The sequence below is a fragment of the Oryctolagus cuniculus genome, chromosome 2, assembly GCF_964237555.1.
Source record: "Oryctolagus cuniculus chromosome 2, mOryCun1.1, whole genome shotgun sequence".
NCBI classification, from domain to species: domain Eukaryota; kingdom Metazoa; phylum Chordata; class Mammalia; order Lagomorpha; family Leporidae; genus Oryctolagus; species Oryctolagus cuniculus.
The window spans coordinates 100,081,813-100,107,796 of NC_091433.1; the positions used below are offsets into that span (position 1 = coordinate 100,081,813).

Genomic DNA, 25,984 nt, shown 5'->3' on the forward strand with positions numbered 1-25,984 from the left:
AATTCACAAAGAGATTCTATTACCTGAATGTCCGCAGCATGAAAATGTTTAAATAGAGGATCAGTAGGTTCAGGAATACTGCTCTTCTTTTTGATTGTCTTCAACAAAGGCAAAACTTTTTTCCAATAATGAACACTTCTGCCTAGGTATTCCCGTTGATCATAAAAAGAATTAAGGCTGCTGCCCTGAAACAGGATAAGTTACAAGTACACAATCTTAAGGAATGTGTGACTAGATTTTAGATTTATAAAAGGCAGTAAATGGTTAAAATTTGAATTCAAAATCAAATGGAATCTCAAAAAATCACTTAGCAGGCTTACTATGAGCGATCATTGTAGACCCAAACTTTAAACACTTTCAATGGTATTTCCTAAAGGGGCAGCCCACTCTTTTCTAGATAGTCAAAAAAAAAATCTGGCTCTATATCACACTTTGGTCAAAGTGCTAACCATCTTTAAAGTAATATCATCAGCACAGAGATCTGAAATATTCAGAAATATCAGTAATACTCTTACTTTCAATGTCCTGTGGTTAATCCTCCACCTGCAGCACTGGCATCCCATATGGGCACCAGTTCTAGTCCTGGCTGCTCCTCTTCCGATCCAGCTCTCTGCTATGGCCTGGGGAAGTGGTAGAAGATGGCCCAAGTGCTTGGGCCCCTGCACCCGCATGGGAGACCTGGAAGAAGCTCCTGGCTCCTGGCTTTGAATCAGCCCAGCTCCAGCTATTGCGGCCATTTGGGGAGTGAACCAGTGGACGCAAGACCTTTCTCTCTGTCTCTCCCTCTCACTGTTTGTAACTCTACCTCTCAAATAAATAAAAAGCTTTATTTAAAAAAAAGGAAAAGGAAAGGAAGAAACGCATGGTTTAAAAGAGTCGACAGGCCAGCGTTGCGGCACAACAGGAAAAGCCATGGCCTGCAAGGCCAGCATCCCATATGGGCACTAGTTTGAGTCCCAGCTGTTTGACTTCTAATCCAGCTCCCTGTTGATGTGCTTGGGAAAGCACCCTGGCTCCTGGCTTTGGTCTGGTCCAGTCCTAATCATTGCAGCCATTTGGAGAGTGAACCAATGGATGGAAGATCTCTCCTCCTCTTTCTCCTGTTTAAGTGTACCTTTCAAATAATTTTTTAAACGATAAAATAAACAAATAAAACAAAAAACTAAGACAATGTTCCTAAAACCATTTACATTTTAGTGAACTCACCGTTCTCTGAAGGTATTTTGCCCAGTGTACAAGCAGAGAAGGTTGAAGACCATGCTTTTCCTGGCCCCTTAGTGTGTGCATCTCATGCTGAACTAGAAGTCGTAATTTTGCTGAGGCTCCAGGTCTAAAAAGTTTTAATAAAGCCACTTTAAAAACATACATTCAATACTTACATGTATGCTATCATATGACAAATTAAATTTTTAGTAAAACCCAGGCAATAAGTTAAAAGAATACTTTCAGATCATTACTTACATTGCCTTTCTGTGAATTAGATTACAAACTGCATCCCACCAAGTCTTCTGCCTCTCTGTACAAAGCTGTTTACACACAGGAAGTGGCAAGCATAGAGGCTGATAGGAGCTATAGTGAGAATTACATTTCTCCTTTAATTGTAAATAGCTGGTATATATCACTCCGAGTAAAAATACCTGTTTTATTTAAAGAAAATTTAAGTAAGAAAAAAATTAAACAAAATTCAGAATATTTACTTTGTTAAAATCTTTGCTTACTTCAAGATCTAAAATACATATGGATTCAGGTGCATTTGTTTCAAGTCTTGAAGTTTCCTGAGGCAGATGATGAAAAAGCTGTTTTAGCCATTTTCGAATTGCAGGTAAATCAGGCATTGAATTCCATTGTAAGCCAAGCCAGGTAAGGTGCTGAAGACTGCCATTATGTGCACGAACGGCACCTGAAATAAAAGAGGGAAATGGCTTAAGGTCTTGGAAATCTTCACTGTGTTGTTAGTTTTGTTAAAAATAACACAGAGTAAAGGTATCTTAATTACATATTTGCTTTGCTATATTACAGCTGAGGGATATTCTATAATAAGCAAAAATCTCATGCTCTTATTAAATGCATTCACACCTTGTATCTAGGAATTTAACAGATGTGATGGAAAGAATTTTGTCTTTCAAGCCCACTAACATAATGAAAACCCCACAGAATCAATAAAATAAAATCTACTGAGCATTCAAATAAAGAATGCCCATCAAACAAGAACTCTTCAAACATTTCCCCTTTCAGTAGACACTAGAACAATGGGATGACACTATGTTAATCCTCTGATATAGTAGAGAACTGAAAAGGCTTCTGAAAATATGAAGAGGCTCAATCTTCAACGTTTGTTAATTTACAGGAGACTTGAAGATGTTCACCTCCTTTGTTCCAGTATTCTGTTTTTAAGAATCTCTATGGAAAAAATGTCTGAAATGCAGACAGTTTATATATCAAAACTATGAGACAGGGCATGCACAATAAGGATGAGAACTTCCATCCACTGCTCACTTCCCCACTACACAAAAAGCAGACTTAAGACAGGAGATGGGAACTTCATATAGGTCTCCAAATGAATAAAAAGAACCCAATTACTTGAGCCATTACCATTGCCCCTCAGGATCAATATTAACAGGAAGCTATAATTAGGAGCCAGAACCCTGAATCCAGGTATTCAATGCAGGACACGGGCATCCTAACCATTGGCTTAACTGCTAGGCCAGATGCCTGCTCCTCACAATACTATTCTTTTCTTTTTTTTTTTTAATTTATTTATTTATTTTAAAGAGTTAGAGAGTTTGTCCATCCGCTGGTTCACTCCCCAAAGGGCCACAACAGCCAAGGTTGAGTAATGTTGAAGCCAGGAGCCAGGAGCTTCTTCCGGATCTCCCACATGAGTGCAGGGTCCCAGGCACTTGGGCCGTCTTTTGCTGCTTTCCCAAGTGTGTTAGCAGGGAGGGAGCTGGATCAGAAGTGGAGAATCAAACCAGTAGGAATCAAACCGGTACCTATATGGGATGCTGGCACCACAGGAAGCAGCTTTACCTGTTGTACCACAGTACCAGCCCCCACAGTACTAACCTTAACAGAGGGAAAACTACAAGCAACTTGGAAATACAACAGAAAATGTAGTAAATAATTAATCCATTAAGTCCTAAGTTTTCAATTTATGACATACTGTCTACTTCAAAGTCAACATAAGTGACATATTTACTGCTCAATTTAAGTCTTTACAGGTTTCCTACAGAAAGGACAATGGAACATAATTGATTAAATAAAAAATTACACTGCAATTAAAGGTGATAAGAGTTTTTGGGCCGGCACCATGGCACAGTGGGTTAATCTTCCACCTGCTGCACCAGCACCCGATATGAGCATCGGTTCTAGTCCCAGCTGCTCCTCTTCCGATCCAGCTCTCTGCTATGGCCTGGGAAAGCAGAAGAGGGCCCAAGTCCTTGGGCCCCTGCACCCGCGTAGGAGACTGGGAAGAAGCTCTGGCTCCTGGCTTCAGATCGGCACAGCTCCGGCCGTTGTGGCTATTTGGGGAGTGAACCAGCAGAAAGACGACCCTTCTGTCTTTTCCTCTCACTTATCTGTAACTCTGTCAAATAAATAAATAAAATCTTTAAAAAGAAAAAAAAAGGTGATAAGAGTTTTAAACTAGATACTGTGGGACAAAATTCATGAAAGCAGCAAGACAAACCATACTTACAATATAAAACAACTATTTAGAAGAAAAATATATGCCACTTACACTATTGCCTGCCAACCACCACAAAAACAAAACAAATCCTGAATAGACTACAGGAAAACATTGTCAGTATTTCTTAGTAATGAGAGCATGGGCAATTTATTCAATTTTATCCTAATACAAAAGTGTTAATCAGCAGAATGTTTCTTTTCAAACATTCAACTCACCAACATCATATCTAGCCAACTCATCAGACTCTGGTATATGTACATCAACGTTTCCAATATCATCATCACCAAGAAAAGATTTATCCTTAGGTGACCGACTAGAAAATAGAGCATCATATAAAGCAGACTGTCCACTTTTATTGGCAAAAGATTCCACAATCTCTTTTAAAAAATCTTGTTTGCCATGACTCAAGTTTACCAACATGTGCCCTGAAAAACAAAATAAATTATTTCCATTATTTAAAAAGATACAGATTCTAATTACTTACATGTCTCAATTATTTCATTCATATGCCCAAAGCAAAAGTACAGTGATTATCTCAAATTTAACAATTCAACCCCAAAAACACAGTTGGACAAGAAGTATGTACTTACTGAGAAAACAAACACATTGAAATTTAAGACAATCTGTATATATATGACAGAATCAAAGACAGGCATGTATGTGAAAAATGCCAGAAGTATATAATTTTAGATAGAAAAGTCTAAGATTTATGTAGCCATAAAACAGTAAAGCCAAGTTCTCATTCTCTGGTCTGATAAACTGATTTCTAAACCTACCTGGATCACAATCTTCCTTTAAAAAGCTCTTAAGAAGTAAAACTTACTTCCAGGCCCTACCCGACAGATTTTTATTCCACTGATTTGGGATGAGCAATCTATTTTAAAAACACTCTTTGCATAAAGCAATGAACCCTGAAAACATACTGAAAAAAATCAGTCATAAAACATCATACATTTTATGATTTTTATATAAAATGTCCAGGATAGGAAAATTGAGAGAAACGGAATAGTAGTTGCCTAAGGCTAAGGAGTTTAGGGTAAAGGTACAGTGTGACTGCTAAGTATTTTATGGAATTTCATTATGGGAAGATGAAAAATAAAGAAGATCAAAAACTGATTGTGGGCTGGCGCCGGCACACCAGGTTCTAATCCTGGTTGCTCCTCTTCCAGTCCAGCTCTCTGCTGTGGCCTGGGAGTGCAGTGGAGGATGGCCCAGGTCCTTGGGCCCTGCACCCGCATGGGAGACCAGGAGGAAGCACCTGGCTCCTGGCTTCGGATCGGTGCAACGCGCTGGCCACAACACAACAGCAATAGCGGCCCCTTGGAGGAAAGGAAGACCTTTCTCTCTGTCTAACTCTGCCTGTCCAAAAAAAAAAAAAAAAAAAAAAAAAAAAGTGCAAAAAAAAAAAGGTGCAAAAAAAAAAAAAAAAAAACCTGATTGTGATGATGAATGCTCAACTCTGGGAACATAATAAAAATCAATGAAATGTCTTTTAAACAGGTGTATCATATAGTACGTGAATTAAATCTCAAGCACGGGTTAATTCTAATTTGGTTACCACCAATTATTCTCTTAGCAAACTTGAATACTCAGAGGAAAAACAAAACAAGCAAACAAACAAAAAAACACACTGATTTTACTAACTGTGACACCTTGCAAAAGCACCTGTGACAGCCCTGCAAAGGTAGAAGGAAAAATGGGAGGAGTGGAAAGTCACTTTAAGAACTGCAAATCTGGGGCCGGCACAGTGGTCCACTAGGTTAATCCTCCACCTGCAGCACTGGCATCCCATATGGGTGCCGGGTTCTGGTCTCGGTTGCTCCTCTTCCAGTCCAGCTCTCTGCTATGGCCTGGGAAAGCAGAAGATGGCCCAAGTTCTTGGGCCCCTGCACCTGTATGGGAGACCAGGAAGAAGCTCCTGGCTCCTGGCTTCGGATTGGCCTAGCTCCGACCGTGGCGGCCATTTGGGGAGTGAACCAACAGAAGGAAGACCTTTCTCTCACTGTCTGTAACTCTACCTGCTAAATAAATAAATAAATATCTTTAAAAAAAAAAAAAAAAAAAACCTGCACATCTAACCTCTATCAAAAATCAGGTTTTGGCATACAAGAGCAACAGGAGCTCTGACAATCAAAGTTTATAGGAACTCTGAACACTACTTCTTGCTCGTTACAAAGTTTATGCAATTTTCCAACAAAACTGATCCTGACTGATTTACTGGCTACATGACTCTCAAAGATTTGCCTTGGAAAATTACAAATATGTAACATACCTGTAGGATGCATCTCAGAAAACCAGAACTGTGAATAAATCTACCACAAGAGCAATAGTCTAGAAGAATATTGGAATATATGATAATATGTATTATTATTACTCTCTTCCTCTATATGTACTCAGCTCTTAAGAGAGAGACCAGTATCTTCATCTTTGTATTTCCACTAGCTAAATAATTATCTAATGGCAAAAAGGGATTAAGAAGTTATATCCATCTGAAAGCAAACAATATCCAATGTTTCTTTTGTAAAAAAAAAATGTATCATCCCAATCCTTTCATATGTACTGCCCTTATCTAACAGGCCAAAGAGAAACAATTATAACCATTTATCTCCTGGACAACAGAAGAATTTATCATCAGATATGCCCTAACAGAAATCCTCATCTTTTTTTAATCAATCATTACAGTTACCTGATTGGCTCAGTCGATCATAAGCCATCATTTCCAGCAGATTTTGTCCAGCTTCTCCTTTTATTAATTTAATCTTTGGTCTGGGAACCTGGCAATTTTAAAATAAAAAATCTAAATGCAGTGATACCTATATTTCTAACAAATGTGTTTCATTCTATTACACTGTACTTTATTGATAACAAACAGTTAACCAATGATTAAACTGACTTGGAAAACAGAATGAAAAAAGCTGGCAACCAAGAAATTTATATAATCTATGCTTTTTTGAGATACTCCTTGTTTTTCCTTTTGGTGCTACATAAAAAGTCTTAAAAAAAAATTAAGATTTCTTTATTTGAAAGAGTTAGGGAGGAGAGACATATCTCCATCCACTAATTCATTCCCCAAACGGCCAGGCTGAAGCCAGGAGTCAGGAGCTTCTTCCAGATCTCTGACGTGGGTGCAGGGGTCCTTGGGCCATCCTTCACTGCCTTCCCAAGCACATTAGCAGGGAGCTGGGTTGAAAGTGCAGCAGCCAGGACTCAAAGGGGCACTTATATGGACTGCCGGCATTGCAGGCTGTAGCCTTATCCCTGCACCACGTTGCTGGCCCCCAGTCTCAATACTTTCACGAAAGCATTTTGCTAGTGTCTAAAGGCAGTTTTCATGTCTTCTTTGCACTATTGTATTTATTCACCATTCTTTCAGCTTTTCCTCACAGGGGATGATCTGGAGTCCATTTCCTCTTAGAGTTGGTTTAGTTTACCCCTGTGGTAATTCAGTTATCTATACTTTCAAAATGTGCTGTCCACATGTGGCATTTCCAAGTAAGGCTTCACTAGTTTAAAGCAAGTTGACATCTGTTTTGTTTATGAAGAATATAAAAGTAACGTAACTAAATTCTCCATTTCCCTGAATGTTAACTTGAATGTGCTTTCGGCAGATCTTCTCAGAAGTGCCTCTCAAATAAATAAATAAATCTTCAAAAAAAAAAAAAAAATCGAGGGGGCTGCTGTTTTGTTGAACTATAAGTTAAGCCTCTACTTACAACACCAGACATTATGTATCAGAACCCTAGGTTAAGTGTCAGCTGTTCCACTTTTGATCCAGCTCAATGTTGTGGCCTAGGAAAACAGAAGATGACCCAGATCCTTGAGCCCCTGCACCCATGTGGGAGACCCAGAGGAAGCTCCTGGCTTCGGATCGGCGCAGCTCCGGACGCTCCACTCATCTAGGGAGTGGCCAGCAGATCGAAGACCTCTCGCTCTGTGTCTACCTCTCTCTATAACCCTGTCTTTCAAATAAATAAAATAAATCCTTTTTTTTTAAAGATTTATTTTATTTATTTGAAAGTCAGAGTTACACAGAGAAAGGAGAAGCAGAGAGAGAGAGAGAGAGAGAGCGAGCTAGCGAGCGAGCTTCCATCTGCTGGTTCACTCCCCAACTGGCTGCAACGGCCGGAGCTGTGCTGATCCAAAGCCAGGAGCCAGGAGCTTCCTCCGAGTCTCCCACATGGGTGCAGGGGCCCAAGGACCTGGGCCATCTTCTACTGCTTTCCCAAGCCATAGCAGAGAGCTGGATCAGAAGAGAAGCAGCCGGGACGAGAATCGGCGCCCCTATGGGATGCCGGCACTTCAGATCAGGGTGTTAACCCACTGCGCCACAGCGCCGGCCCCTAAAAAAAAAATTAAAAAATAAAACCAAGATTGGGGTTGAACAATGAAGAAACACAAATAATAGCACTGAATATTGGAAGATGTATATCAACACTGTGCTCAAAAGATTCAAATAATATAAACTAGAAGGAGAAGCATTCTCTAAAAAGTAATGAGTTCTGGGGCTGGCTTCATCCAGCTTCTTGTACACACCTGGCAAGGCCCTGCCACCCATGTGAGAGAGCCAGATGGAGTTCCTAGCTTCAGCCTGGCCCAGCCCTGGTTTTTACAATCATCTGGGGAGTGAACCAGAAGACAGATCTCTCCTCTTACTTTTTCAAATAGTAAATAATACTTTAAAAATAAATAAAGCATTGAGTTCTTCCTACCCATCTAATTAAAAATTCATTTTCTAAAGCATATTCATTTTTATAAGCCTAACTTAATGCTTCTGAGGAGACTGTTTCTTTTCATTTCAGAAGTAAAGCAAGCTTATTAAATTTTAAAAAATTAGGCCAGGGTGCTATTAATCAGCATCCTGTCTTTAAAAAAAAAAAATGGACACCATTTTGACATTATTTCCTCCTTGTCATAGTCTATGTAAACATTAAGTGTTTTATGCTTTCAAAAATGACCATACTATTACATACTGTGACATTACATACTGTCAAATGATATACTTTTTATACATATACAACTTCGATTAATGTTATTAAATCTATCGTAACTTATGTTAACTATTCCCTGAAAATTTGCTTATTTATTATGTTTTTGTCAAAGTCATACACATCTTTTTAAATATATTTGAGATTATCTCCCGATTATACATTCCCCTGAAATGGCAAAGTAAAAAGATCAAATTCTCTGAACAGTCTTCAAAACAGTCATGGCAACACAGACTACCACCAGCAGTACACCAACATAATGGATTCATCTACCTCCTCAGTATGGTGTCCATCTTCATTTTTTACCTCTCAATATAATTTAACTTAATTCTATGGGTTTGTTCACATATTTTCATTACATACCAGGAAAAATACAACAAAGTCCCAGTCCCTACAACTGGAAAAAGCTTACCTGAAACGCTATGAGATAGCACAAGGCAGCCAGCTCAGAGAGCGCGCGCCACTGTCCGTCGCTGTGCTGACCCATCTTCAAGAGCAGGGAACCAGCGTGCATGTAGAAATGTCCTTTCACTTCTAAGAACGCTGCTGACAGCTCATCATTTCCACCCACAGAAGATTTCACAGACTGCAGAGCACCATCAAAGCTGCAACAGTCCAACAGTAAGCAGGTACTCTAACCTGCTGCATTGTCTCATTAAGTCTACTTCATGCTTCATCGTCCAATTTTGAACTCATAATAGTCCCTATTCTCTATTTCATGGATTATGAATCATCTAGCTATTACTTTTATCCTGCATACTGCCCATACTTCCAACTTAACCTCTAAAACAGGGGTGGGGAATATCCAGCCTGTGAGCCACACGGGGTCTATAAAATCATTTAGTCTGGCCTCACCAAGTCAACTGCAGGCAGGACTTAAAATTCAATAAATCTAGAGCAAGTTAATTTTTAAGTTGGTAATTATGTACATCGCATGAATGATGTTATAAATATTAAAATATTCCTAGACAGAAAAAAAGTTTTCATATCTCTGCTCTACAATGACATCTTATTTTAAATCATAGAAAAAATACAATTCAAGTATGATTACTGATTACAGGTGAATATTTGACAATAAACCGGAATGTTGGAAAACTTCATTTCAGAAGAAATGCAAGCTATTTTCTAGATTCTTCTTGATCCACATTATTTCAGTATTTAATCCAAGTTTGGAATTTTTCAAATTAGATACTCCATTGCCAAACTGCAATAACTAACAGATATTTGGCTATCAGTAACACAACTGCTCTCCACATTATATAACTACAAACTTATAAAACTGTTTCTTATAATCTATATTCTATTAAGTGCATATATATCCTAATGATCTTTACTTTGTAATAAAAGTAAAAATCAAACAAATATGAAGCATGACTTGTTTTTTAAAGATTTATTTGAGGGGTCAGAACTATGAACATAGTGGGTAAACACAGCATCTGTGGCTCTGGCAACCCATTAGGATGCCAGTTCAAGTTCTGGTTGCTCCACTTCCAATGCAGCTCCCTGTTAATGCACTTAGCAAAGCAGAAGATAGTCCAAATACTTGGGCCCCTTTGCCCACAGCGGGAGATGTGGAAGAAGCTCCTGGATTCTGGCTTTGGATCAGCACAGCTCCAGCCATTGCAGCCATCCATGGAGTTAACCAGCAGATGGAAGATCTTTCTGTTGTTCTCTGTCTCTATCTTTCTGTAACTCTGCCTTTCAAATAAACAAACAAATCTTAAAAAAAAAAAAAAATCAAAAAGACAAACTGAAATTGTCTCCAACAATTTCCATCTAGGAAAGGATAATTTAAAAAAAAATAATAATAGGGGCCGGCGCCATGGCTCACTTGGTTAATCCTCCGCCTGCGGCGCCAGCATCCCACATGCGCACCGGGTTCTAGTCCCGGTTGCTCCTCTTCCAGGCCAGCTCTGCTGTGGCCTGGGAAGGCAGTGGAGGATGGCCCAAGTGCTTGGGCCCTGCACCTGCATGGGAGACCGGGAGGAGGCACCTGGCTCCTGGCTTTGGATCAGCGCAGCGTGCCAGCTGTAGCAGTCATCTGGGGGGTGAACCAATGGAAGGAAGAGTTTTCTCTCTAACTCTGCCTGCAAAAAAAAAAATGCTATAAAAATAATTAAAAATGCTATAAAAATAATAAAAATACGTATTTGAAAGACAAAACGACAGAGAGTGGGAACAGATAAATCTTCCATCCACTGATTCACTCCCCAAATGGTTCCAACAGTTGGGGTTGGGCCAGGCCAAAGCCAGGAGCTTGAAACTACACCTGGGTCTCCTATAGGGTGACAGGTTCCTAATTCCTTGGGTCATCCTCCATTCCTTTCCCAGGTTCATAAGCAGGAAACTGGACAGGAGGCAGAATAGCCAGGACTCAAACTGGCACTCCAATATGGTGTGCTGGTGTTTCAAGAAGTAGCTTAGCTCTCTGTGCCACAACACTGGCCCCTGTAGCAAGATTCTAAATTAGCTTATAATCAAGAAAACAGAGCTACAGGGGATCCACAAGGATAAATTTATTGTGCAATAGTATTAAATTTCTTCTCTTGTTCATTCTCATTTTTTCAGATATACCATAGCTAAGTTTCCCAGAGGCTTTATGACATATAATAGTTTAAAGAGTGAATGAGGACATCAGTGAGAATCAAGCTGTGTTCTATTATGTCAGACACTAAATAGACTTACAAAAACACAAAAGGATAGAGAGGTGGAGTTGCTGAATGCACAGCCTGATCAATTTATATTGTATGCATCTGCTGAAATATTGTACTGTGCCTCATAAAATGTACAAATGGAGGCCGGCGCTGTGGCACAGTGGGTAAAGCCACTGCCTGCAGTGCCAGCATATGGGCACTGGTTCGAGGCCTGGCTGCTCCACTTCCGATCTAGCTCTGTGCTGTGGCCTGGGAAAGCAGTAGAGGATGGTCCAAGTCCTTGGGCCCCTGCACCCACGTGGGAGATCTAGAAGCAGCTCCTGGCTTCGGATCGGCACAGCTCCAGCTGTTGTGGCCAATTGGGGAGTGAATCAGCGGATGGAAGACACCTCTCTCTCTCTCTCTCTCTAACTCCTTCAAATAAATAAATTTTTTAAAAAAATATAAAAATAAATCTTTTTAAAAAAGGACAAGTGTTACATGATAAAAAAGTTTTAAATAAAGAAAAAATATAGCTAATAAACATGTATGAATATTATGTCAATAAAAATTTTTAAAATGCAAAACAAGGGACATTTGGTACAGCAGTTAAGACATCGCTTTAGACACCTGCCTCATATTAGAGTGCCTGGTTATGTCTTGGTTTTGCTACTGATTCCAGCTTCCTGCTAATGCGTATCCTTCAAAGGCAACAGATGATGGTTAAAATACTTGGGAGACCTGCCAACCATATGGGAGACCCAGATTGAGTTCTGGGCTCCTCACTTTTCCTAGCATATCCCTGGCTGTTGCAGGCCATTTGGGGAGTAAACCAGAGGATGGAAGATCCATTTCTCTAACTCCCAAATAAATACAAATAAATTTTAAAAAGTAAACAAAAATAAAAAATAAAGAAAAGCAAAACAATGCTACTCTTCTCACAACTGCTTTTGTCCCTTGGGAAATAACTTTCGCATTTGAAAATTTGTATGCTGTTAGCATTTTTAGTGTATAAGTATTTTTAAATTTTTCTGATGAAATTTCTAATATGACACTGATATAAATAACCCACAAAGAAAGATGTCTGGAGTTCCCCAAGAATGTAAAAGGATCTTTTGGCCAAAAAATTTAGTATATATAAGCCATCCAATTTCCTAATTATTTTCAAAAATAATCTGCAAGTTGGTTTTCTTGAATACTGCTTTAAAGAGTTAATGAGTGGGCCGGCGCCGCGGCTCACTAGGCTAATCCTCCGCCTAGCGGCGCCGGCACACCGGGTTCTAGTCCCGGTCGGGGCGCCGGATCCTGTCCCGGTTGCCCCTCTTCCAGGCCAGCCCTCTGCTGTGGCCCGGGAGTGCAGTGGAGGATGGCCCAGGTGCTTGGGCCCTGCACCCCATGGGAGACCAGGAAAAGCACCTGGCTCCTGGCTCCTGCCATCGGATCAGCGCGGTGCGCCGGCCGCAGCGCGCCAGCCGCGGCGGCCATTGGAGGGTGAACCAACGGCAAAAGGAAGACCTTTCTCTCTGTCTCTCTCTCTCACTGTCCACTCTGCCTGTCACAAAAAAAAAAAAAAAAAAAAAAAAAGAGTTAATGAGTGACAGAGAAACAGAGAGACATCTGCCATCCACTGATTCATTCCCTACATGGTCACAATGGCCAAGGCTGGGCCAGACCAAAGACAGGAGTTTCTTCCACATGAGTGGAAGGGGCCCAAGCAGGCGCATTAACAGGGAGCTGGACTCGAAGTAGAGTAGCTGGGACTCGAACGATGCCCATATAAATGGCAGCATTGCAGGCAGGCAACTTTACCTGCTATGTCACAATGCCAGTCCTGAATACTGCTTTTACCCCACCTTAGGACACTAAAAACTTTTTCAAGGATACTATCTACCCCCCAGACCCTCTTTGCATATGCCATTTGGGGAAACAAGAAATAATTTCCCAAGAAACAGACAGCCTAAGCCAGGGATCAGCAAACTGTTTCCACAAAGTGTCAGCTACTAATGTGGCTTTTCAGAAATACTGTCTCTGTCACAACCACTCAAACCCACCCCTGTGGAGTGTAAGCAGCTTCACAACAGGTAAACAGAGACACACTATGTTCCAATAAACCTTTATTTATAAAATCATGAGGCCTTTGAGTTTACAAGGCCATAACTGGTTCACAAACTCTAAGTCGTCATGCTTTAAACTAACATCCTCAAACTGAAGTTCAAGTGATATTTTCTAGAGTTTTAGAAAACAGAGATAACTATTCCTCAAACTGAGAGTTTAAGAAAACAGAAAATGTAGACGTGTGAGTCATTTTGTATTGTGTATATTAATGAAAATTGTTGAGGCAGTAGTCACTGGAGCACCATGGGTTAAGTTGCCACTTGGGAGGCCTGCAACCCATACTAGAATGCTTGGTTCAAGTCCTGGCTACTCCATTTCCAATCCAGCTTCCTGCCAATGTGCCTGGGAAGGTGATGGCTCCTGGCCCCAGTTCAGGCTATTATGGGCATTTGGTGGGTGAACCATTAAGTGAAGATATGTCAATCTGCCTTCCAAATAAGTAAGTCTTTTTTTGAAAAAAAGAAAACCTTTTCTGAAATATTAGTGATGTTAAGTGCTTACACATCTGAACCCAGCCATTTACCAGAAGAACCACCTTACTATCTAATTTTCACTCAAGATAGCCCCCCTTTAAAAATAAAACATGGAGGGGTTGGCACTATGGCGTGGCAGATAGAGCCACCGCCTGCAGTGCCAGTATCCCACCTGGGTGCCAGTTCCAGTCCCAGTTGCTCCACTTCCAATCCAGCTCTCTGCTATGGCCTGGGAAAGCAGTAGAAGATGGCTCAAGTGCTTGGGCCCCTGCACCCACATGGGAGACCCAGAAGCTCCTGGCTCCTGGCTTCAGAAAGGCTCTGCTCCAGTCTCTCTCTCTCTCTCTCTGCCTCTCTATAACTCTGCCTTCCAAATAAATAAATAAATTTTTTAAAAACAGTAAAATATGGAAGTTACAACATTCCTTTTACTCTTTATTAAGCATGATAAATCTAAATTATTTAACTATAAGGCCAATTTTAATCAAATTTAAACTATACAAGTTGTCTTTAAAACTCAAATTCAGACAAAACTAATTATACCATCCCCAGAAAGTAAGTATAATTAGGATTCCCTCCAAGTGGTTTATCTTACTCACTATAACTCCAGGGAGCTAGAAATAATGATGTGGTAAAGAAGTCAAAGAAGTGAATTATTATTTCTAAAAAAAAAAAAAGGGGGGGGGCATCAGTAGTTTATGCTAAATTACACTGTTCACAAAATCAACCTACCTTTCCAGTAATTCTCTACTTTCCTGCACATCCCTGATAGAAAGTGTAAGATGCATGAGGTTAGCATACGCCAGAAGTAAGTCTTTATTGGTTGTTCGCCAGTTACTTTTATCAGAGTCCAAACACTGTAGAGATTCCAGATACTCCTGTTTTGCAGAAAGAAAAGCCAAGTTGCAATACTTTCATGCTAAAAATCTCTTTGTCCATTCTTATCACATGGTGATTTTTACATTAGAATTTAAGTAAAATCACCAAAATATATAACCAATTCGTCACCCCCCCAACCCATTACAAATCAAAATGATCCTTGTAACAATTTCATCTTAATTTTTTTTACATAAACAAGTGAAATTTAAGTCTTAGAGAGTGCTGTTTCAGCACAGAGACATGATAATCAATAATGTACAAGCACGGAGACCAAAGAGCTTTTAGCTACCTTAAGAGTCTGGACAACACATGAATTCCATTCTAAACTTGCACGCAAAGCTATGTTCTTCTCTCTCTCATGGCAGTGGGCCACAGCATCCTTCAATCTTTTATTTGAGCGATACAGTTCCACTAGTCGGATGTTCATATGGACATCATCAGGTCTTGTGTAAAGTTCTGACTGGATCAAGTCAAAAAGTTTATTCCATCCATCTTCACCTTTACAATCTAAAAGTTGTTCCTATTTGAGAATAAAAATCATTAGTTAGGAGAGTCTCACCAAAAGTACCATCTTACAATCTAATTAGCCCCTTCAAAGAGCTGCTTCCAGCTTAGAAGCTAAACCTCAGTAACTTTATATGGAGAGCTTAGGGGATTACCACAGGAGCTGTGGTTACCTAGGGATTACAAGGCCTACTGGCCCACATCCCTGCATACCACATCACCAGAAGCCTGGCCTCGCCCTGATCCCAGTCAACCCCCACTGTAAGACCCCATCTTCAAGCTGCTCAGTATCTCAGTATCTGAATCCCTCAGGGCTCCCACCATGCTGTCTTCTCAAAGCACAGTCCTCATCACCTGGCCTTCCGTGAGTAAGGACACTCCAGGGGAGGACCCAACCCTCTGCCATGATAACTTTTCCTCTCTCGGACTACACACAAGAGAAAGAAGGTAAGGTTGTGGCCTCACTCCTCATTGCCTCCTCCAAATCCCAGCTCCCTCCACACCTCTTGTAAATATTTCCCCCACTTTGTAACTGGAATAAGACTTTTTTTTTTTTTTTTTTTTTTTTTTGGACAGGCAGAGTGGACAGTGAGAGAGAGAGAGAGAGAGAAAGGTCTTCCTTTTCTGTTGGTTCACCCGCCAAATGGCCGCTATGGCTGGCGCTGCACGGATCCGAAGCCAGGAGCCAGGTGCTTCCTCCTGGTCTTCCATGCGGGTGCAGGGCCCAAGCACTTGGGCCATCCTCCACTGCCTTCCCGGGCCACAGCAGAGAGCTGGACTAGAAGAGGAGCAACCAGGACAGAATCCAGCGCCCCAACCGGGACTAGAACCTGGGGTGCCGGCGCCACAGGCAGAGGATTAGCCTAGTGAGCCGTGGCACCGGCCAAGATACTTCATCTTAACAGCTATCACTGATGCTAGCCATTGGAAAAACATACCATGGCTTAGCTACCTCGTGTCCAGTGATACTAGCCTCAACTCCAACCTCAGCCATCCATTTGCCATGGATACTAGTCTTCAAAAGCTGTATTTCAGGCTCCACTCAGGCCCATACCTTTGCTATTCTTCTACCTCACTTAGGGCCCACATATCCTCCCCGCTGGCTCCTACCACATATTTTCTCCTCTACTATATGAAAAGCTCCGTTACTGCACTGAAATCACCAAATTTTAATTAGCCATAACATACACACACAACACACTCTTTCTCTGTCAAACTAAAATGCTACAATCTGGGGCAGGCATTTGGGAGAGTGGTTAAGTTGTCACTTGGGATTCTCGCAGGCCATATTAGAGTAGTTCAAGTCCAGCTCCTCCACTTTGGATCCAGCTTCCTGCTAATGCGCACTCTAGGGGACAGCAGACGACGCTCAAGTACTTGGGTCCCTTCCACCCAAATGGGGTACTTGGACTGAATTCCAGGCTCTGGTTTCAGCCTGGCCCAGAGCTGGCTGATGAGGGCATTTGGAGAATGAACCAGTGGATGGAAGCTCTCACTCCATGTGTATGTCTTCCAAATAAAATGGAAATAGAGGTCTTTGTCCCTAGGACAAAAGTAGTTCAAAGGTTTGCAAAAAGAAATAAAAAGGTAAGTTCATTTTGGCATTAAATTTTTTTGAAACTGGAGACAGGCACAGTGGGGCAGCAGGTGAAACCACAGCTGCTTGTGACATTACCATCCAATACGGAAATGCCAGTGTGAGTGCCAGCTACTCAGCTTCCAATTCAGGCCCCTACTGAATGTGGTGAAAAAGCAGCAGATGATGGCTCAAGTGTTCCTGCCATCCATCTGGGAGATCCAGGTGGAGTTCTTGGCTTCAGTGTGGTACAGCCCCAGTTGCTACAGCCATCAGGGGAGTCATTCTGCCTTTCAAACAAATCTTTTAAAATTTGAAATTCAAAATGTTTTTTAAAGTTTTTTTGAAAATTCTACTCTATACTCAAGAGAAAAAGTCCTCTCATATGTAATACTTTCATTCATTAAACAAATGTCACAAAACTATCCATCTTCTGTCAATAAGCCTTAAATTTAAGGAGAAACAGATCTACTTTGCAAACTAGTTCAAAACATCATGAATTTCAGTTCCAAAAACCTGGGAAAGAATTTCAAACACAAAGGTTTAGCTTGAGACAAAAGCCCTGGGGCCAGCGATATGGCATGGTGGGTAAGGCCGCCAACTATGATGCTGGCATCCCAAATGGGCGCCGATTCAAGTCCCAGCTGCTCCACTTCCAATCCAGCTCCCTGATAACAGCCTAAGTGTTTGGGCCATTGCCACACACAAGGGAGACCTAAAACAAGCTCCTGATACCTAGCTTCAGCATGGCACAGCCTGAGCTGTTACAGCCATCTGGGGAATGAACCAGCAAATAGAAGATTCCTCTGTGTGTATAATTTTATTCTGACTTTCAAATAAATAAATGTTAAAAAAAAAAAAAGTGTTGGGGCAACGTTGTAGAATAGCAGATAAAGGCACCACTTGTGCCCAGCATCCATAGGGGGCTTATTCAAGTCCCTGCTGCTCCACTTCTGATTCGGTTCCCTGCTAATATGCCCTGTACCCACATCAGAGACTCAAAAGAAGCTCCTGGTTCCTGGCTTTGGCCTGGCCCAGCCCCAACTGTCGCAGCCATTTGGGAAGTGAACCAGTGGATAGAAGATCTCTCCATTGTTCCTTCTCTCTCTGTAACTCTGCCTTTCAAATAAATAAAATAAATCTTTTAAAAAAGAGAAGTATTGGTAAGGCTTATTTGGAAAGACTTTCTCTAGAAAAATTACTTACTAAACTGCATTTAATCAATGAAGAATAATAATCGGGACCAGTTAATATATTACCAAGAGCTTCCTGACATTTTGTTATTATCTCCAACATACTAGAAAAACCACCTTTTATCACTGGCTTATAAACCTATCTCATAAGATAATTCATTCCATTTCTAAACAGTTACCAGAAAACTCTTATTTATAACAACCCTAAACTGTCATCCTATAAGCAGTTTTCACATAATGATGCAAAAACCTTATTTTTTTTTTTGACAGGCAAAGTTAGACAGTGAGAGAGAGATGCAAAAACCTTATACACGTAGACAAAACCTGACCCATATCTTAGCTCTACTATTAACTACAAAACTGTAAAATCTCTAAAATATTAAATATTCCAGAAGAGTAAAGCATATATCACTTGTAGAGCATACAATGCAATGGCTAAAAAGACATGAGTTGAGAAAGGTTGTAATTTTTAAGAGAAAAAAAGCATTTTTTTTTTCCAAGATTTATTGGAAAGGCGGAGGCGGAGAGGGAGGGAGGGAGGGAGGGACAAAGAGAGAGAGAGACAGAGATCTTCCAACCACTGGTTCATTCCACAAATGGCTACAACAGCCAAGGCTGGGCCAGGAGCTTCATCTGGGTCTCCCACATGGATGCCGAGGCACAAGTACTTGGGCCATCTTCCACTGCTTTCTCAGGCACATTGTCAGGGAGCTGGATAGGAAGTGGGACAGTCTAAGTCTCAAATCAGTGCCTCTGCCCCATAACACTGGCCTCCAAGAAAAAATTTTAAAGGCAACATAAAGACATACTCCATTTTAAGGTTTGCTACTAAAAATTAATGTAGGATGTAACATTGTGGCATAGCAGGTAAAGCCACCACTGGAGACAACAGCAACCCATATAGGTGCCAGTTTGTGTCCCAGCTATCCACTTCCAATCCAAGTCCCTACTAATGGCCTGGGAAAAATAGAAGACAGCCCAAGTGTCTTGGCCCCTGCCAGCCACTTGGGAGATATCTGGATGAAGCTCCTAGCTTTGGCCTGGCCCAAATGGATAGAGTGAACCAACAAATAAAAAATTAATCTAAATTCCAAATATTAGAAATACTTGTGTTTTACATAATCTCTTCTCCTAAATTTTGGATTTTTTACCTTTAGTTTATAGACTGCAGGACTTCCTGGGAAAAGCTTAGCTGCTCTTTCAACCCAGTATTTTGCTCTTCCATCAGTAACATCGTTTTTACAAAGCAATTCTGCAATCTTCAACACAAGATCTTTTTGTGTTGGGTTTAATTCCACTGAACGCTGAAATAATAGAAATAAAAAAATCAGTAAATGAATTTATGTTTGTAGGAATATATACACTCAAAGAATAAAAAGTGTCACTATACTCATTTAAAACTCTATTCCTAGATGACATTATTTCAAAGTTATTAAAGTATCTTAGAGTGTAATAATGAATCAAATAAAAATTATCTTTTTATTGGGTGAATGCAAAAAACACAAGGATACCACATCACAATATTAGACTCAAAATTTATAGGTGTTAAATTACAGTACAATTTGCATCACATTTTTTAAATCTGTTCTGTGACATGAGCACCTATTTTCACGACATCCATAAGATATATCTAAATTATTCATTACATAAATGACTTACATCTGCCTGTGCAAAGTCTACAATTTAATCTTATAATTAATTACCTTATAACATTCGACAGCTTTGTCTGTGTTTTCTTCTGCCTCATAAAGAAGTCCCAGAAATCTATGAGCTTTGGGATCCCTCTCTTGCACATTAATATATGTAGATATATATCTGTTTCAAAACAGAATACAAAAAATGATACTTAAATTATTACTCAGAATTGTACTTACATGCTAACTGACTAGTATACCTTAAATAAAAGCCAACCATCAAATCAATTTATACTGTTTTTCAATTATTGACTTATCACTGTCTACTTATACTGGAATACACATATAACTCAAAAGTATTCATCAACAGAAAAACAAAGACACACACAGCACACAACTTATTTTAGTATTAAATGTTATATTTACCAAATACATTTTCTGCACATTAAAAAACATAAGCTTTTTCTTCCTGATCACATTTTGATGAAATGCTATAGTTTTGCATATAAATTATGAAGTTATTACAGTACAGATTTTTAAAGTTATACTGCAAAAAACTAAAAAGCAGCAATTTTAAAGATAACTAAAAAAATTTAATCCTTTAATTAGTGATTTCTACTGTACTGTACACAGCTAAAATTGAACAAAAGAAAAACTAGCAACTACATTACCAAATGCAAGTAATCTCCATTTCTTAAATCAAGTAACAACTAAAAACAAGCAGTAATCCTCTAACTTCAGTGGCAGTGTTTTTAAGATAAATTAAACCCAAAGACCAAAACTAAGGGGAAAAATTAACAAGGAGCATGGATTCGCAGACACAACACTGCCAGTTATGAGGCTTTACTCATCTTCGTTCGTCTTTCCATCAGTGCTGTTATAGCACAGCACCCTCCTAATTTCCCATGCTAAGGTGCTCCAAGTCAGGAAATCAGAATCTGTGGGTGTAACAGACACTCAAGAGTTTCATCAGCCGAGTCAACTAAAAATCTTTTACATAAGCTATTGTTCTGCCCAGTATCAGTTTAATTTTGCATTCACTGCTACTAGCTATACCAGACATCTAACCAAAAGAAATTAGATACAGAAATGCTACTGTTTTACTCTAACCCAGAAACAATTTGTGTGTTTCCTTTCTAAGAAAACTTTTATTTAATAAATATAAATTCTGAAAATACAACATGTAAATTGTAGTGGTTTTTCCCCCTATAAGCATACTCCCACCAGCAAATCATCCCATCTCCTACTCCCTCTCCCATCCCATTCTTCATTTAGATTCATTTTTAATTATCTTTATATACAGAGGATCAACTTAATACATACTAATTAAAAATTTCAACAGTTTGCACCCACACAGACACACAAAATATAAAGTACTGTTTGAAGACTAGTTTTATCGTTAAGTCTCATAATACAACACATTAAGGACAGACAGCCCACATGGGGAGTAAGTGCACAGTGACTTCCGCTGTTGATTTAATAATTGGCACTCTTATTTGTGACGTCAGTAATCACCCGAGGCTCTTCTCACGAGCTGCAAAGGCTATGGAAGCCTTTTGAGTTCACAAACTCTGACCTTATTTAAACAAGGCCATCAAAGTGGAAGTTTTCTCCTCCCTTCAGAGAAAGGTAGCTCCTTCTTTGATGGCCCATTCTTTCCACCAGGATCTCACTCACAAAGATGTTTCATTTAGGTCATTTTTTGCCAGTGTCTTGGCTTTTCATGCCTGAGAAACTCTCATGGGCTTTTTAGCCAGATCCGAATGCCTTAAGCGCTGATTATGAGGCCAGACTGTTGTTTAGGGCATTTGTCATTCTATGAGTCTGCTGTGTATCCTGCTTCCAATGTTGGATTGTTCTTTTTTAATTCTGTCAATTATTATTAGCAGACACTGGTCTTATTTATGTGGTCCCCTTGACACTTAATCCTATCTTTATGATCAATCATGAATTTAAACTGATCACTTTAACTAGTAAGATGGCATTGGTATCTGCCAACTTAATAGGATTTGGAGTCCCATGGCACGTTTCTAGCTTTACCATTAGGGTTAAGTCCGAGTGAGTGTGTGCCGAACTGTACATCTTCTCCCTCCCTTATTGCCACTATTATTTTTAACAGGGATCAATTTTCAGTTGAATTTATTTATTTATTTTTTTATTTTTTTACAGGTAGAGTGGACAGTGAGAGAGAGAGAGAGAGAAAGGTCTTCCTTTGCCGTTGGTTCACCCTCCAATGGCCACGGCCGGCGCACTGCGCCTATCCGAAGGCAGGAGCCAGGAGCCAGGTGCTTCTCCTGGTCTCCCATAGGGTGCAGGGCCCAAGCACTTGGGCCATCCTCCACTGCACTCCCGGGCCACAGCAGAGAGCTGGCCTGGAAGAGGGGCAACCGGGACTAGAACCCGGTGTGCTGGCGCCACTAGGCGGAGGATTAGCCTATTGAGCCGGAGCGCTGGCTCAGTTGAATTTAAACACCTAAGAATAATTGTATGTTAATGAAACAACTTTTTTAAAGTGCCTTAGGGGCAGGCATTTGGCAAAGCGGTTAAGATGCTGCTTGGGATGCCCACATCCCTTTTCAGAGTGTCTGGGTTTAAAGACTGGTTCTACTCCAATTCCAGCTTCCTGATCACGCATTCCCTGGAATGGCTCAAGAACTTGGGTCCCTTTAGCGCTGGACTGGGTTTCCAACCCCTGGTTTCAGCCTGACCCAGTGCTAGCTGCTGAGGGCATCTTGGGGAAATGAACCAGTAAATGGAAGAACTTTCTCTCGTCTACCCCCTCTGTAACTCTGACTTTCAAATCAATCAATCCATCAATCAATCTTTTTTTTTTTTTTTTTTGAAGTGACTTAAGCCAAACAGTTTTGTGCCTTAGGTATAAACAAATAGGAGTATACAAAAAAAAAAATACAGTCAATCTCAATGGAATCTAGACTAGTCCTTAAAATCAGTCTGCACAGAAATGAATCTCTTATTCCAGGATATATTTAAAAACATTACTGAAGAACATAATATGGTTACCTATCTCAAAGAAAAACATGAAGTAAGGCACTGATTTTAGAAAACTAAAGCATGCTTACAGTTTGGTACTTACTTTTTAGCAAGATCATATTCTTTAGCTTCATAGTACAGTTTTGCAAAATAGAATCCTTTCATTGACTTCTAAAAAAAAAAAAAAACAGTTTCAGTTACCATTATATTGAAATAGTTTACAACTTTTTTGAAAAGGACATTTTTCCTAACAAGATCACTATTAATTTTTGTTCCCTAAAAGATAAAAATCACCTAAGATATACATATTTATTCTGAAAGTCATGATTCCACATTTTCATACTTCCTAAAGTGAAAAAAAAAGTAAATTCCAGGGGCTGGCACTGTAGTAGCCGATCCAGCTCTTTGCTATGGCCTGGGAAAGCAGTGGAAGATGGCCCAAGTGCTTGGGTCCCTGTACCCACATGGGAGACCCAGAAGAAGCTCCTGGCTCCTGGCTTCAGATCAGCCAGCTCCAGTCATTGTGAGCATTTGAAGAGTGAACCAGTGGATGGAAGACCTTTCTCTCTGACTCTCTCTGTAACTCTCTCTCAAATAAACAAATAAATCTTTAAAAAAAAAAACAAAAAAGTAAATTCCTGAACATCGAGAGAGCCAGACGTCAGAATTTAAGGAGGCTTACCCTTGGCAACCCTAGAAACCTATGGTATTACTCTCTCATTTTACAGTTAGGCAAACAGCATCCTACGGGAGAAGAGATGTATCAGAAACTTCTCCTAACATGTGCAAGCCTCTGAAAAGAACAGGGGGTTCCCTGGTCCTTGTACTATTCTGAGATCAGCATTTTACAATCAAGGAATAAAAAAGACACAAATAACAATCTTATTCTTTTGGGTAATAAACCAAGCTCACACCCCAGCTCTTACTTCCATAAACTCCAAAGCCAGGATGCTAGTACATAGCAGATTATGTTCTAGGGCCACCCATCCACAGTGGGGAGGAAGGGCTGGATCCAGTACGCTTATTGAAAGGGTAATAAAACTATCCTAAGTCAGGAAGTGTCCTAAGCTCAGAGAATACATAGGACTCCAGTGGCATAAGGGGAAAAGATTCACATCATCTTAATTTCCAATATAAACACAAACCCTGAGAGTGGGTCCTCGCAATCCTTCCAACTTTCTTGGTTTTAAGCAAGAGATGTCAGAAAATTACAATTGGCTTAGGAGGCCGTGCATTCAGAGACCCACTTTTGGGTCCTATCAGTTTTGTGAATAAGAATTTATCTATTTTCTTCACTAATGTACCTAGGTTTTAGATCTTCAAGAAATAGGTCAGTGTTATCTGCCACTAATGGGTTGTTGTCATATAGTAATCCTGCACAGTACAAGGGGAACTGCAGTTCAGACACCTGCGGTATCAAAGCAAACATCAGTAATGTTCTGACTGTTTCTAAGAAACCCAGCAAGACAGTCTGGTACAGCAGCAAGACGGATAAACGGTTGGATTCAGACAGCAGCTCTATCATTCTCTTCTGATTGAAATACGTCTCTTTCGTTGTTATTAAAGAAAAATCCTGTTCATTCCTTCACAGCACTGATCAAAGTCACAATCATTTTTGTTTTGATGAGTGGCTCTCTCAAAATTGTAGGCTCCACTGGGGTAGGATCCCCTGCAGCCTGATTACCACCAGTGGTAGATACTCAACTATTTACTGATTACATATAAAATTGTGTACCCATGATTTCCTACGATAAATTCCTAGAAATTAAATAGCCAGTAAAGAATATAGGGGCTTCAGATCAGTGCAGCTCCAGCCGTTGCCACCAACTGGGGAGTGAACCAGCAGGTAAAGACCCCTCTCTCTCTCTGCCTCTTCTTCTCTTGTGTAACTCTTTCAAATAAATAAATAAATCCTTAAAGAAAAAAAAAAGCTATAGCAATCAGTGTCACATTTAAAAAAAATTTTTTTTTTTGACAGGCAGAGTGGACAGTGAGAGAGAAAGACAGAGAGAAAAAGGTCTTCCTTTTCCATTGGTTCACCCTCCAATGGCCGCTTCGGCCGGCGCACCGCACTGACCTGAAGGCAGGAGCCAGGTGCTTCTCCTGGTCTCCCATACAGGTGCAGGGCCCAAGAACTTGGGCCATCCTCCACTGCACTCCCAGGCCACAGCAGAGAGCTGGACTGGAAGAGGGGCAACCGGGACAGAATCTGGCACCCCGACCAGGACTAGAACCCGGTGTGCCGGCGTCGCAGGCAGAGGATTAGCCTATTGAGCCACGGCGCGGGCCATAAATGATTCTTGAATAAACATTTAAAAATTCTGTATTTGGAAGCATTTCAGATTTCAGATTAGGGTTTCTCAACTTGTACAAGTAATCAGAAATGACCTGAAGTATATAGGAGAATGTATGCAAGGTTACATCCAAATATTATGGCATTTTATACAAGTGACTTGAAAACCTGGCACCTATGGCAGAAGAGGTAACTCCTGGAACCAATCCCCCAGAAAAACTGAGGGATAATTATTTTTCTTTCTCCACAATTCAAAATATCAAGAATGAAATACACTAAAAACTACTGAATGGTACACTTCAAAATTGTGAATTATATGGTATGTAATATAATAGCACATACATCAATAAAGCCGTTTTAAAAAAAAATACATATCAAGATAGTGTTGAGCCAGCACCACGGCTCAATAGGCTAATCCTCCGCCTTGCAGCGCCGGCACACCGGGTTCTAGTCCCGGTTGCCCCTCTTCCAGGCCAGCTCTCTGGCGTGGCCCGGGAGTGCAGTGGAGGATGGCCCAAGTGCTTGGGCCCTGCACCCCATGGGAGACCAGGAGAAGCACCTGGCTCCTGGCTTCGGATCAGCGCGGTGCGCCCGCCGCAGCGTGCCGGCCCCAGAGGCCATTGGGGGCTGACCCAATGGAAAAGGAAGACCTTTATCTCTGTCTCTCTCTCTCACTGTCCACTCTGCCTGTCAAAAAAAAAAAAAAAAAAAAAAAAAAAAAAAAAAAAAAGATAGTGTCACAAGATAGTGACAAACTATTCCTGGTGATGTTAGTTGACAGCATTTTCCTAGTACATCCTTAAAATATATAGTCTGGGGCTGGCGCCATTGTTAATCCTCCGCCTGGGATGCTGGCATCCCATGTGGGTGCCTGTTCTAGTCCCAATTGCTCCTCTTCCAGTTCAGTTCTCTGCTTAATGGCCTGGGAAGGCAGTGGAAGGTGGCCCAAGTACTTGTTCCCCTGCACCTGCGTGGGAGACCAGGAAGAGGCTCCTGGCTCCTGGCTTCGGATCGGCGCAG

General features: G+C 40.6%; 1 protein-coding gene across 3 annotated transcripts in view; it reads right to left on the reverse strand.

The window, feature by feature from the left end:
- Positions 1–25,984, reverse strand: part of LOC100338469 (E3 SUMO-protein ligase RanBP2) — a 72,545-nt gene that overhangs the window by 38,656 nt on the left and 7,905 nt on the right. For all 3 annotated transcript variants that reach the window (XM_051834522.2, XM_051834527.2, XM_051834532.2), the window contains exons 2-13: positions 22,775–22,842; positions 19,750–19,861; positions 19,198–19,350; positions 15,063–15,293; positions 14,627–14,772; positions 9,086–9,278; positions 6,375–6,462; positions 3,904–4,113; positions 1,719–1,900; positions 1,462–1,637; positions 1,207–1,330; positions 24–185 (exon numbers count right to left, since the gene is read on the reverse strand). In XM_051834522.2, the coding sequence (XP_051690482.2) occupies positions 24–185; positions 1,207–1,330; positions 1,462–1,637; positions 1,719–1,900; positions 3,904–4,113; positions 6,375–6,462; positions 9,086–9,278; positions 14,627–14,772; positions 15,063–15,293; positions 19,198–19,350; positions 19,750–19,861; positions 22,775–22,842 (1,845 nt within the window). The remainder of the gene's footprint in view (positions 1–23; positions 186–1,206; positions 1,331–1,461; positions 1,638–1,718; positions 1,901–3,903; positions 4,114–6,374; positions 6,463–9,085; positions 9,279–14,626; positions 14,773–15,062; positions 15,294–19,197; positions 19,351–19,749; positions 19,862–22,774; positions 22,843–25,984) is intronic.